This window comes from Solanum lycopersicum, chromosome 10 (assembly GCF_036512215.1).
Source record: "Solanum lycopersicum chromosome 10, SLM_r2.1".
In the NCBI taxonomy this organism is placed as follows: Eukaryota; Viridiplantae; Streptophyta; class Magnoliopsida; order Solanales; family Solanaceae; genus Solanum; species Solanum lycopersicum.
Window position 1 is genome coordinate 58,871,466 of NC_090809.1, and position 13,452 is coordinate 58,884,917.

Sequence of the window (13,452 nt, forward strand, 5' to 3'; positions counted from 1 at the left end):
ACATGGATTCATACCTTCATATTTTTAAATATTTCTCTTAAAAAAATATAACTCTAATATATATAATCTAGAAAGGGAAGCATGGATTCACGTGAACCCACGAAACCCTTCCTCTAAATACGCCAGCATGACTCCTTGGTTTTAAAAGATTATTACTGACTTTTTACGATACTTAGGCAAAGTGCAGTAGCTTTATTCAAATAATTTTTAAAAAAACCTCTATTTTCAGCATATTATATTAAAGGAAAAGAAAGTGAAATGAAAATAAACAAAACAAAAAGGGAAATTGAAAGAAAAGAAAAAGCACCTAAAGTAAGGAATTAACTTTTTATTCTTTTTTTGCTACTAGAATTAATAACAAGATTTTTCAAAAATCAAAAGAGAGATTTGAATCACAAACTTTCCTTTGGTAAAACTTTGAGAGTATTATAGCTATTATTATCATAAGAAGAAGAAGAAGAGAGAAAAAAGAAACATATTAGTTCCTCCTTTTTTTTTTGTCACATTTATATTTTGCACACTTTTAATAAAATAATAAATTAAAATAAATTATTTTATTTTTTAATCCCAATTTTGTTACTTTACTCTTGTTTACCCTTTTATTAATCTCCTCTCATGTTGATTAGCATAAGATGTAAACAAATAATTGAAAGGAATCAACTCTCTAATTGTCAAAAATCAAATTATTTTGATATAACTATTTTTAGTAAACCAATGGAGATAATAGTTATTATTTAAAATATAACAACGTAAAAAATATTATTCTCATATGATATTATTAAATTATATATTGTTAATATAAACATATTCCTACGTCATCACATTACCTTTACACATAATTGCTTTTTCTCTCCACCCCTACCACTCTTCCCAAGGAGGAGTTACTTCACCAACTTGGATGAAAATTATGTAGTAATTATTGGAAAAAAGAAGGGAAAAATATTGAGAGAGAAATTCGATTTTTTGTTTTTATATTTTGCGTATGTAGGAGAAGTAATCATAATATTGCATAACTTGTTTAGGGGATAATAGGTAATATACCAACCAATATTGAGTTAATTGGTTTTCTATATTATTTTGATGTTTGCTATATGGAAGACATTATATTACATTGTTTCAAAGCTAAGATTAACCTAATCATTCTCCTCTCTTACAACCAATTTCAATAAAGAAATTATAAAACGATAAATTAAATTAAAATAGAGAATTCAAATGTAAATAAAGGAATTTATGTACTATGGAGTTGTTAATTGTTAATTACTCACACCTCTTTATTGACAAAATTTTCTATAAGCAGTGTCCTTATTTAAAGGAGTGAAAAAAAAAATCAAATCAGAGTAACAATGTCATATTTGAAAAAAGCACTACTTGGATTATATTTAATAACAACAATGTTTTATGCTCGACTCAATTTGTTACCTAACCTTTCAACTTATGACCCGTCTTTACCTCGTATGAGCCTGGATAGACAGAGTTACCTAATAATGTTGTTGGTGGGAGGTAACAAGTATATTGTAAAATTAGTTGAGATGCGTAAAAGCTGACCTGAACATCACATTCATCAAAGAGTAAATATCACTAGAAATTTGTCCATTATGTTTTTGGTTATTTAACTGCAATTTGTAGATTGTTTAAACGCTGCAATCTCCACTTTTGTTCTATTTGAATTATTAACAAACACTCAAAGAAATGAACTGTTCATGTACGCGCGTTAGCAGTTATTTGTTTCTTCCTTCTTCTACTTAGAGAATTATTCTGTTCTTTCGGCACAGCAATAATATAATCAGTTTAGTCTCACAAGTAAGGTTTAGGAAGGTTAGGTGTACGCGCACCTTACTCCTATTTTTGGTACATATTATGCATTTAGTATATTTCGTAAATGAATAACAATAGGTTGTAGATCAATCCGTTGTCTTGCTTATATTCAAGAGCTTGCCCTTCTTAGAGCATGTCCAGATCTTAGTGTTGGGCTCGTGCGCAGCACAGGCAACCACGACTAGTGAACATACAAATAGAGGAAAAGAAGGAACCAACATCAGCTAATGAAATTCTTGGCTTATCTTTGCTGCTTCTATTGGTATTTTCCCCTGCTGATAGCTTTGGAAGAAGAGAGCAACATAATTCTTAATGTCCTTGTACCCTCTCGGCCTTTCCTCGTTGATAAGCTTCTCTACTGGTCCAATCCCAACATGTACATCTGGCATAATGAAGACAGCAAGGCTATTTCTTTCTCGTTCTGCATTCGTCACCACCCTGTGCACCGGGCTTTTAAAGATGCCATTGCTCATTACCTGCAGCAAGGAATAATAATTCTGAGAACTTCACTAGTTTGTACAACATGGTGATGCTAAAGAAGAACATCTAATCATATCAACAACCAATTCAAGTCGCAACAATTAATGATTGAAGAAGAAAAAGAGTTTTGGATAGGAAAAATAAGTTCGAGGCACGCTATTGAAGGTGCTGATTTCAGAGTAGATATCCCCTTGCATCTCTTCATAAAAGAATCGCATCTTACCAAAAGACGTATTATCAGTCAAAATAACTCCAATGCATTTCAAGTCCTTCAACATTATTTAGTTTATACTTACCTCAACTTGATCTCCAACATTGATGAGTAAACCATATGGGACAACAGGCACTCTGAACCATTGATCATCTTTGAGAACCTGAAGCCCTTCAACTTCTTTGTCTTGCAACAGGATGGTAATGGCCGATGCATCAGCATGTTGTTTGACTCCGAGTACCACATCAGGTCTTGGACACGGAGGGTAGAAGTTGAATCTTGCAGTAGTCATCCCACGTTCTCCACACTGGTCCAGAAAGCAATTCTCCTCCACGTTCAATGACGCTGCCATGGCCTTTAGGAGGGACTCACTCAACAACTTCATATTCTTCATATATTCTTCAAAAACTTCCCTGCCAAGAAGTTATCTGTTAGCCCTGTGTGTGTCTAACTTGTTCAATGCAGAGTAAAGCAAAGGATGTACCTAAAACATTCAGGTTTTTGTGGCCAGAATCGGAGTTCTCTTATATCTTCAGGGAACACATTTAGACACAGTCTATCGGACCAATCAAGCCTTTGCTTATCTGTAAGAACTTTATCATTTCCGTATCCTTCAATTTGATTAACTGTTCTTGCATATTTAAGCTTCTCTTCAGTTGGAAGAGCAAAGAACTTTTTGCTTATTTCACGCACTTTGTCAAGAAATGAATCTTCCATTCCATGATTTATGACCTGAATTTCCAATTTCATATGTTAAACGGATAATGCAAACAAAAGTGCAGAGAGAATATAGATTTTGTGTTCATGTCTGTTTCTGTTAGTACTAGTTTACTATCATCCCCTAGTGATACCCTTTTTCTTTTACTACTCTTACTTTGACATAGCGGAAACAAACACTCTAACATGATATTCAGTTATTTTGAGAGTGCGCGTATAGACACTTTAACAGTTATTCTTACAATAATTTGTATTTATGAAGTTAATGAACAGAAACAGAAACAAGATGGAGCAGAAAAAATTTAAAATAGAAGAATTAATCCGAGTCCACAGAAACTACTGTGTGTCCTTAAGAAATTTAATCCCCTCAAAGTACCCAAGGTTATGGATTAATTTCTCCCAAGATAAAACGGATTAAACCTGTTAAAGAAATAGCGTTACCTCAAACTTCTTTAACTTCAACGAACTGAAGAATAGCAACAAGTCACACAGACTCAGTCGATCGACACTTTGATTTTATTTGAGAGAAAAATAAATGCAGAGAAACAAAAAAAAAATTTCAGTGATTAAAAAATCAAAAATTGACTTCCTTTTATAGCCATTTTCAGCAAGGAACATGTCTGTTCAGTGAAATCTGTTCAGACCCATTTTATCCAGAAAGTTGTGTCTTTTGGAAAAAATAACAATTTTTCGAAAAATTGTGTCTGTTAGGAAAATAACTACTTTTTTGAAAGTAACGACTTTTCGGAAAGAGTAACAACTTTTCGGAATGTTACCGTTACCTGCAAATTTATAAGAAATGACTTTTCATTTGCACTTTGCAAATGACTTTTCATTTTCTCTCCAAAGTAGTTCCCTCACTTTTGATATTTTCTCTTTTCTTTTCTCATTCACACTTGCTAAAACCCAACAATCCCCCACATGAATGGGGAAGGCTATTGTTAAAACATATGCATGAAAAAACTTGTGTGTCTTGTAGGTAAAGGTTAATCGTATCTGGATAAGTAGGTTTCCCTTTAAACTTTCCGTAGTGAACATATATCGGATATACTCGGTCAATCGGTAGATTTGATATCTTTGAACCGTCGAGCTTTGGTGTATACCTAGACAACATATGTCACACAATCAACCCTTGAACTGTTCTTAGTTCTCATTGTTTTGTTCGTTTCAGCCATGAACACATCTTGGATAGTAAGTGCTTAAAGAACTGGCCTTACCGGATTCTCCTTGAAGCGCCTTACACTTCACACTTACATAGGTGATTTCTAAATGTGTTATCCCATAGATACACCATTTGATATTCCTTGTATCAAACTTAGAAACCATTAAAAAGTCCTTATGTCTTTATCCTAGTTACTAAACATTGTCTCATCATGAGAATGGACCATAAAATAATAATAATATGTTGAACCGTCATCAATGACTTTGTTTTATCTCCTTGAACGTAGATCTTGGGATTTCCAGTCTTCTAGGTAGAGTTACCGCCACGATGACTTGTTCTCAGCCATAGTTCCATTCCCGTCGATGATTCTCAACTCCCTCTCTATTTAGGCCTTTTGTAAGTGGATCCGACACATTATCTTTTGACTTCACATAGTCAATTGTGATAATTCCACTAGAGAGTAGTTGTCTCACAGAGTTATGTCTTCGTCTTATGTGACGAGACTTGCCGTTATACATAATGCTTCCAGCCCTTCCTATTGCAGCTTGACTATCACAATGTATGCATATAGGGGCCATTGGTTTGGGCCAAAATGGAATATCTTCTAAGAAATTCCGGAGCCATTCAGCTTCTTCACCTGCCTTGTCTAAAGCAATGAATTCAGACTCCATTGTAGAGCGAGCTATACATGTTTGTTTGGATGATTTCCAAGATATTGCTCCTCCGCCAATAGTAAAAACGTATCCACTTGTGGATTTTGTTTCAGTTGACCCAGTAATCCAATTTGCATCACTATATCCTTCAAGAACGGCTGGATATTTGTTGTAATGTAAAGCATAGTTTTGAGTGTCATCTAAGTATCCCAAAACTCTCTTCATTGCTAACCAATGATTATGATTAGGATTACTTGTGTATCGACTCAGTTTACTGGTAGCGCAAGCTATGTCTGGTCGTGTACAAGTCATGACATACATTAAGCTTCCCAATACGCTAGCATAGTCCAATTGAGACTGACTTTCGCCTTTATTCTTTGCAAGATGAAGATTTACATCAATTGGAGTCTTTGCCCTTTTAAAATTCAAAAATTTGAATTTTTCAAGTATCTTTTGAATATAATGAGTTTGAGACAATGCTAGACCATTAGGAGTTTTAAGAATTTTAATTCCTAATATCACATCAGCAACTCCTAAATCTTTCATATCAAACTTACTAGCAAGCATACGCTTTGTAGCTTTTATATTAGCAATGTCTTTGCTCATTATAAGCATATCATCTACATATAGGCATAAAATAACTTCCTGAGTTGGAGTATCTTTAATGTAAACACATTTATCACATTCATTGATCTTAAATCCATTTGCCAACATGGTTTGATCAAACTTTGCATGCCATTGTTTTGGTGCTTGTTTTAGCCCATAAAGTGACTTAATAAGTTTGCACACTTTCTTTTCTTTACCAGGAACTACAAAACCCTCAGGTTGTTCTATGTAAATTTCCTCTTCAAGCTCTCCATTTAAGAAGGCTGTTTTCACATCCATTTGATGAATTTCAAGACCGTATACTGCAGCTAGTGCAATTAACATCCGAATTGATGTAATCCTAGTCACTGGCGAATATGTGTCAAAATAATCAAGACTTTCTTTTTGTCTAAAACCTTTGACAACAAGTCTTGCTTTATATTTGTCAATAGTTCCATCGTCTTTCATCTTCCTTTTAAAGATCCATTTTGAACCCAACGGTTTGTTCCCTGGAGGAAGATCAACCAACTCCCAAGTATGATTGCTTAAGATTGATTCAATTTCACTATTAACAGCCTCCTTCCAAGAGTGCTTCCTTGAATGTTTGAGGCTCACTTTCAAGAAGAGATGTTACAAAATCTGATCCAAATGAAGTACATGTCTTTTGACGTTTACTGCGTCTTGGACTTTCTTCATTTTGTTCATTCTCTTTTGGTTCTTCTCTGGGTTGTTTAGATCCCCCACTAGATGACTCAAGTCTAGTTTTATACGGATAGATATGTTCAAAAAATTCAGCACTATCTGATTCCATTACCGTATTATCATGAATATCCGGATGTTCTGACTTATGAACCAAAAAACGACATGCCTTACTGTTTGTGGCATATCCAATGAATACACAATCCACAATCTTAGGTTCTATTTTTACCCTCTTAGGTATAGGAACTTGGACTTTGGCTAGACACCCCCACACTTTGAAATATTTCAAATTGAGTTTTCTACCTTTCCATTTCTCATATGGAATTACATTTGTCTTTGAGTGAGGCACTCTATTAAGTATCTGATTTGATGTAAGGATAGCTTCCCCCCACAAGTTCTGTGGTAAACCTGAACTTATAAGTAATGCATTCATCATTTCTTTTAAAGTTCGATTTTTTCTTTCTGCAATTCCATTAGACTGAGGAGTGTAGGGAGCAGTAGTTTGATGGATTATTCCATTTTCTAAACATATTTCTGCAAATGGAGATTCATATTCTCCACCTCTATCACTTCTGATCATTTTGATCTTTTTATCTAACTGATTTTCAACTTCAGTTTTATATTGCCTAAATGCATCTATTGCTTCATCCTTACTATTTAGCAAATAGACATAACAATATCTAGTGCAATCGTCAATAAAAGTTATGAAATACTTTTTCCCACCACGTGATGGTGTTGACTTCATGTCACAAATATCAGTGTGAATCAATTCTAAAAAATTTGAATTCCTTTCAACAGATTTATAAGAATGCTTAGCATACTTAGATTCAACACAAATTTGACATTATGATTTATTGCACTCAAATTTTGGCAAAATATTTAAGTTAATCAGTTTTCTCAAGGTTTTGTTATTAACGTGTCCCAAACGTTCATGCCATAAACATTTAGACTCAAGCAAGTAAGAAGAAGCAAAATCTTTATTCATATCAACTGCAATTACAATCACTAAGGTAAGCCTTTTCCTACATACATATCATTTTTGCTTACTACTACTTTATCAGAAACAAATACACATTCAAATCCATTCTTGGTCAGAACTGGAATTGAAACTAAATTCTTTCTCAATTCTGGAACATATGAGACCCTATTCAAAGTCACCACCTTGTCTGATGTCATCTTTAATAGGACTTTGTCAGTTCCTTCCACCTTTGCAACAGCGGAGTTTGCCATAAACAATTTTTCATCTGTAAATGCTGGAGTATATGATGAAAATAATTCTTTGTTGGCACAAACATGGCATGAGGCACCAGAATCTATCCACCATTCTCTTGGATTTCCAACCAAGTTACATTCAGAAAGCATTGCACAGAGATCATCCATTTCTCCTTTGGATTCAGCCAAGTTTGCTTGATCCTTCTTTTTCTTGTCCTTCTTAGAACCCCGGCATTCATTAGCCCTATGACCATGTTTACCACAATTAAAGCAGTTTCCATTGAATTTCTTAGGAGGATTGCTTTTTGGACCAAATGCTTTCTTTCTTTTCTTTAATTTTGTGGAATCTTCTTCAACAAAATTTACTCCAGATTCTTTTCCGAAGCCTTATTATCCTCTTCGATTCTCAACCTTACTGTGAGATCTTCAACAGTCATCTCCTTGCGTTTGTATTTCAAGTAGTTTTTAAAGTCCTTCCACAATGGAGGTAACTTTTCAATAATTGCAACCACTTGAAAAGCATCATTCACAATTAATCCTTCAGCAAGGAGATCATGAATTATGACCTGCAATTCTTGAACTTGGGTGACGACAGTCTTACTGTCTATCATCTTAAAGTCCAAAAATTTTGCCACAATGAATTTCTTCATTCCGGCATCTTCTGTTTTGTATTTCTTTTCTAAAGCATCCCAGAGTTCTTTTGAGGTTTTGCATTGCTGTACACATTGTACAGATCATCTTGCAGACCACTCAAAATATAATTTTTACACAAAAAATCTGAGTGTGTCCATGCTTCTGTTACCAAGAATCGTTCATCAGCCGGAGTTTCATCTGACATAACAGGAACATTCTCATTGATGAACTTCTGCAGACTCAACGTAGTGAGATAGAAGAACATCTTTTGCTGCCATCTCTTAAAGTCGACTCCAGAAAACTTTGCAGGTTTCTCAGCCGGTGCTAAGGCAGCATTTGAACGATTATGTGCAACCGTTGTTGTTGCAGCACTTACTGTTCCAGCATTTGTTTGACTTGAATTAGTCATTTTTTTCTGTCACAAATGGCAGATAAATTAAGTATTTAAAATACTAAAGTAAAGAACAAATCTTTACACAAACTGTTTCTGATTTAACGATAAAGTTTTTTATGTTCTTTTAGTCGTTAATCGAATGAATTTTAAAAATTCAAGTAGAGTAGAAAACCATAAAGGTTTTAATCTCTAGAAACCTCAAATACAGAAACTGTTAAATTTCTTAAGATTGTTATTCTTACAATAATTTGTATTTATGAAGTTAATGTACAGAAACAGAAACAACATGAAGCAGAAAAAATTTAAAATAGAAGAATTAATCCGAGTCCACAGAAACTACTGTGTGTCCTTAAGAAATTTAATCCCTAGGTTATGGATTAATTTCTCCCAAGATAAAACGGATTAAACCTGTTAAAGAAATAGCGGTACCTCAAACTTCTTTAACTTCAACGAACTGAAGAATAGCAACAAGTCACACAGACTCAGTCGATCGACACTTTGATTTTATTTGAGAGAAAAATAAATGCAGAGAAACAAAAAAAAATTTCAGTGATTTAAAAATCAAAAATTGACTTCCTTTTATAGCCATTTTCAGCAAGGAACATGTCTGTTCAGTGAAATCTGTTCAGACCCATTTTATCCAAAAAGTTGTGTCTTTTGGAAAAAATAACAACTTTTCGAAAAATTGTGTCTGTTAGGAAAATAACTACTTTTTGGAAAGTAACGACTTTTCGAAAAGTAACTGTTGAATGCCTTGAATCAAACCCGCTACAAATAGAATAGACGCTATGGCAAACCCTATTCTGTAATTCTGTTTTTGCCTCTCCATAATAAAACTGCTCCCTCTCTTCCCGTGGACGTAGCCAATTTATTGGTGAACCACGTAAATCTGTTGTCTTGTTTTTCGCGTTTATATTTTCTCGTATTATCTCAAATTCCGCACAACAGTAACGACTTTTCGGAAAGAGTAACAACTTTTCGGAATGTTACCGTTACCTGCAAATTTATAAGAAATGACTTTTCATTTGCACTTTGCAAATGACTTTTCATTTTCTCTCCAAAGTAGTTCCCTCACTTTTGATATTTTCTCTTTTCTTTTCTCATTCACACTTGCTAAAACACAACATTAACTTGGTCTCAACTGGCAACTAAACACTTCCATTTAGTTTTTCACTTTTGGATCATCTCAAGTTTATAAGTCAACCTTAGTCTTGAGTTTAAAAGATCCAAATTTTGTATATGCACGGAGGGTGTTCAAATGAGTACCTCCCTCTCACCTAAATCCGGTCACGGAGAAGGAAAAACAAGGGAGGATATTACAAGGTGAGAAATCGAACTCTCACAACCAAAAAATTATAAATTAAGCTAACTGAGCTACTTAGATTTTCCCTACTTCACTTTCTTCGATCACAAGCCAAGCAAAAAAAAATTTTAAAAAAAATCAGACCTGGATACAGCCACAAGACTTGAGACCTGATTGAAGTTTGTTGAGCTGTTGTTGTCTGTTAGGGGATGTGAGAAGGCTAAGATCAACTTGTGGCACATCGAACAAAAGAGGATAGGTATTGATTGATCCTTGTGCATAAATATACTTTTCTGGAACTTGATTGGTATTTGCTAGTTCTTGTACTGATTTGGAAACTGTTTCTTGAGTTTCAGCCATAATTTTTTTTGTACGAAGCAAATGTTAGGTGGTTGCACATCTTACTGTTTTGCTTTGTTTCTCAAATATATCCCAAGAAAATCAATACATAGATGGGGTGATTGGACAGTAGGCCCTTGAAAATAGTGTTTGGCAATGAAATTTGGTTTTTAAATCTGATGAGAATTTATTGATTTTTGACTTTTAAAACGAAAAAGTATCAACAATATTTAAAACTACAATTATTGAATAAAAATGTCATTTGTTAGTAGTTAAGTTCAAAAATATCTTCACGGTAGGGACATTTATAATTTAAGTATCCCTTATGCTATGATCGAAATCTCAGAGACACGTCTTAATTAAACTAAGGTTATATTGCTCCCTTGAATCCATATTTTTTTTTTTGTAATTTTATATATCTTTTTGGCCTATGTGGTATCCAAACATCTTCCACGTGTCTCAACTATATGCCACTTAAGTCAGAAAATGTATAAAATTATCAAAAAAATGAGTTGAGAGGTAATAAGATATTTGTTTAGCTAAGGTGTGTCTCTCTAATTTTGATCATAGTCTTTGGATGATGTCTTATCCCCATTTTTTATGATGCTTTCAAATAAAGTACACAAATTATTATTTTTTTGTTTAAAATGATCTTCTTGTTGGAAAAGTGTTGAATTAGACCTCCACCAATCAACTAAGTCTAGTATACCTCTAGCCTTTTATAACTGTTCCAATGAGGGTAGGACGTAAGCAAACGTTACCCTTACCTTTAGTAAATATTGTACATTTAGTATAATTTGTAAATGAATAAAAATAGGTTCTAAATCAAACTGTCCTTCTTATCTTATTCAAGAGGTTGCATTTATCAGATCTTAGTACTGGGCTCGTTCACAGCACAGGCAACCACGACTAGTAAAAATACAAATAGAGGAACCAACATCAGCTAATTACTAATCTTTGCTGCTTCTATTGGTATTTTCCCCTGCTGATAGCTTTGGAAGAAGAGAGCAACATAATTCTTAATGTCCTTGTACGCTCTCGGCCTTTCCTCGTTGATAAGCTTCTCCACTGGTCCAATCCCAACAGCTACATCTGGCATAATGAAAATAGCAAGGGTGTTTTTTTCTTGTTCTGCATTCGTCAACACCCTCTTAAAGATGCCATTGCTCATTATCTGCAGCAAGGAAGAACAATGTTTCTGAAAATTTTTACATGTTGTACAACATTTTATTGGAAAATAAATAGAAATGGTTAACGCTAAAGAAGAACATTTAATCGACAACCAGTTCAAGTCACCACGATTAATGGTAAAAGAAGAAAGAGAACTTTGGATAGAAAAATCAGGTTCGGGGCACTGATTTCAGAGTAGACTTCCGTTGCAACCCTGAAATCTTCTGAAGGTTGGATGCGTCTCTTCATAAAAGAAATGTGTCTTAGACGCATTAAATTTTGAACATGTGAAGCCATTCAGCATGATTTAGTTTACTCTTTCTTACCTCAACTTGATCTCCAACATTTAATGAGTAAACCATATGGGACAACAGGCACTCTGAACCATTGATCATCTTTGAGAACCTGAAGCCCTTCAACTTCTTTGTCTTGCAACAGGATGGTAATGGCTGATGCATCCGCATGTTGTTTGACTCGAAGTACAAAATCAGGCCTTGGACACGGAGGATAGAAGTTGAATCTTGCAATAGTCGTTCCACGTTCTCCACACTGGTCCAGAAAGCAATTCATGGCCTTAAGGAGGGACTCACTCAACAACTTCATATTCTTCATATATTCTTCAAAAACATCCCTACCACCAAGTAGTATTTTGTTAGCCCTGTGTGTGTCTAACTCAGTCATCTCGGAGTAAAAGCGGAGGATGTACCTAAAACAATCAGGTTTTTGGGGCCACAATTGGAGTTTTCTTATATCTTCAGGGAACACATGAAGATACAATCTATCAGACAAATCAAGCCTTTGCTTATCTGTAAGAACTTTATCATTTCCATATCCTTCCATTTGATTAACCATATTGTAGCTTCTCTTCAGTAGAAGAGCAAAGGACTGTTTGCTAATTTCACACACTTTGTCAAGAAATGAATCTTCCATTCCATGATTTATGGCCTGAATTTCCAATACCATACATTATATTAGACTGATATTGCAAACAAAAGTGCAGAGAGCATATACATTTGTGTTCATCCCCCTTTTAGTACCTTTTTTCTTGGCATAATACATAAATATGTCATTTATCTTGACTTTAAATCATATTTATGCCCTTCAACTTTAAGTATGCGCAAGTAGACACTTAAATTTGTATAAAATTGAACAAATAAACACGCATGTTCTACATGTCATTTCTTGTCATACGTGTATTATGTCATGTAGGATTCATATGTTTATTTATTTAAAAATTGAATAGTTAAAGTGTCTGTTTGTGCATTATGAAAGTTTGAGGTCAAAAATACTTTTGTGGCTTCCTCATTTCTGTACTTAATGTTTAATTTCTACCAGTCTTTTGTGGCTTCCTTTTACTTTTTATCTGTTTCTTTATTTATGAACTTCAATAGTCACACGTTGAAAAATGTTATAAGTACTAGCCACAAATTAGTCATAATTTAAAGCAGATCAATGTATGAGATAATCATATGGTATCTTCTTAATTAATTAATTAATTAACTAATCCTGTTGAATATGTCTCCAAATGGACAATCAGATAGTTAACTTGTTAGGGTTTGAAATATTGTATCGAACTTTAGTGATTTCATGGTCTCTTTCAAAGTGTTGTAGGTCAAGTAGTAGGTTTTTTTTCTCAAAAAATGAAGAAATTTTTTGACGATAAATTTTTTTTCAAAAAAAGAGAACTTTGAAATTTTTTCCTTTCAAATTTTGAGAAGTTTGTGTTTCAACGCGTATAGGTGGAAAAGTGCACAAATATGGAGTATTTTTTATCTGAAGTTTGGTATGATTTGCTAAGGTTAATTTCTAATATTTATAGTGTAAGTTAAAATTAATTAAAACTTTAATCATTTGTGTTTGAAGAGCGATTAAATATTTTTTCTTATTCCTGAAATTCGGTCATACATGAGTGAGTGCATGTAAAACAGGTTAAAATTTTAGCAATTTTTATTAAAAGTGAAATTGATTTTTTTTCCCTTTAATTTTGCATGTAAAAATTGATTAAAACGTCAGTCATAGTAGAGTCTAATTTTTTAAGATATTGAAGTAACTTTATTATATTATTGAGGAGTCAATTTC

At 33.7% G+C, this 13,452-nt stretch overlaps 2 protein-coding genes across 2 annotated transcripts; both read right to left on the minus strand.

Moving 5' to 3' along the window:
- Positions 1-1,897: 1,897 nt before the first annotated feature.
- On the minus strand, positions 1,898-10,435 carry LOC101252129 (protein LATERAL BRANCHING OXIDOREDUCTASE 1). Its single transcript, XM_004249037.5, has 4 exons — positions 10,009-10,435; positions 2,991-3,238; positions 2,592-2,919; positions 1,898-2,291 (listed from the first exon to the last, which is right to left on the minus strand). Exons 1-4 carry the CDS (start codon positions 10,222-10,224, stop codon positions 2,040-2,042), a joined length of 1,044 nt encoding a protein of 347 aa, XP_004249085.1. The 5' UTR covers positions 10,225-10,435; the 3' UTR covers positions 1,898-2,039.
- A 594-nt stretch (positions 10,436-11,029) lies between these two features.
- On the minus strand, positions 11,030-11,937 carry LOC101247278 (jasmonate-induced oxygenase 4-like). Its single transcript, XM_069290153.1, has 2 exons — positions 11,700-11,937; positions 11,030-11,377 (listed from the first exon to the last, which is right to left on the minus strand). Exons 1-2 carry the CDS (start codon positions 11,835-11,837, stop codon positions 11,147-11,149), a joined length of 369 nt encoding a protein of 122 aa, XP_069146254.1. The 5' UTR covers positions 11,838-11,937; the 3' UTR covers positions 11,030-11,146.
- Between the last annotated feature and the right edge of the window lie 1,515 nt (positions 11,938-13,452).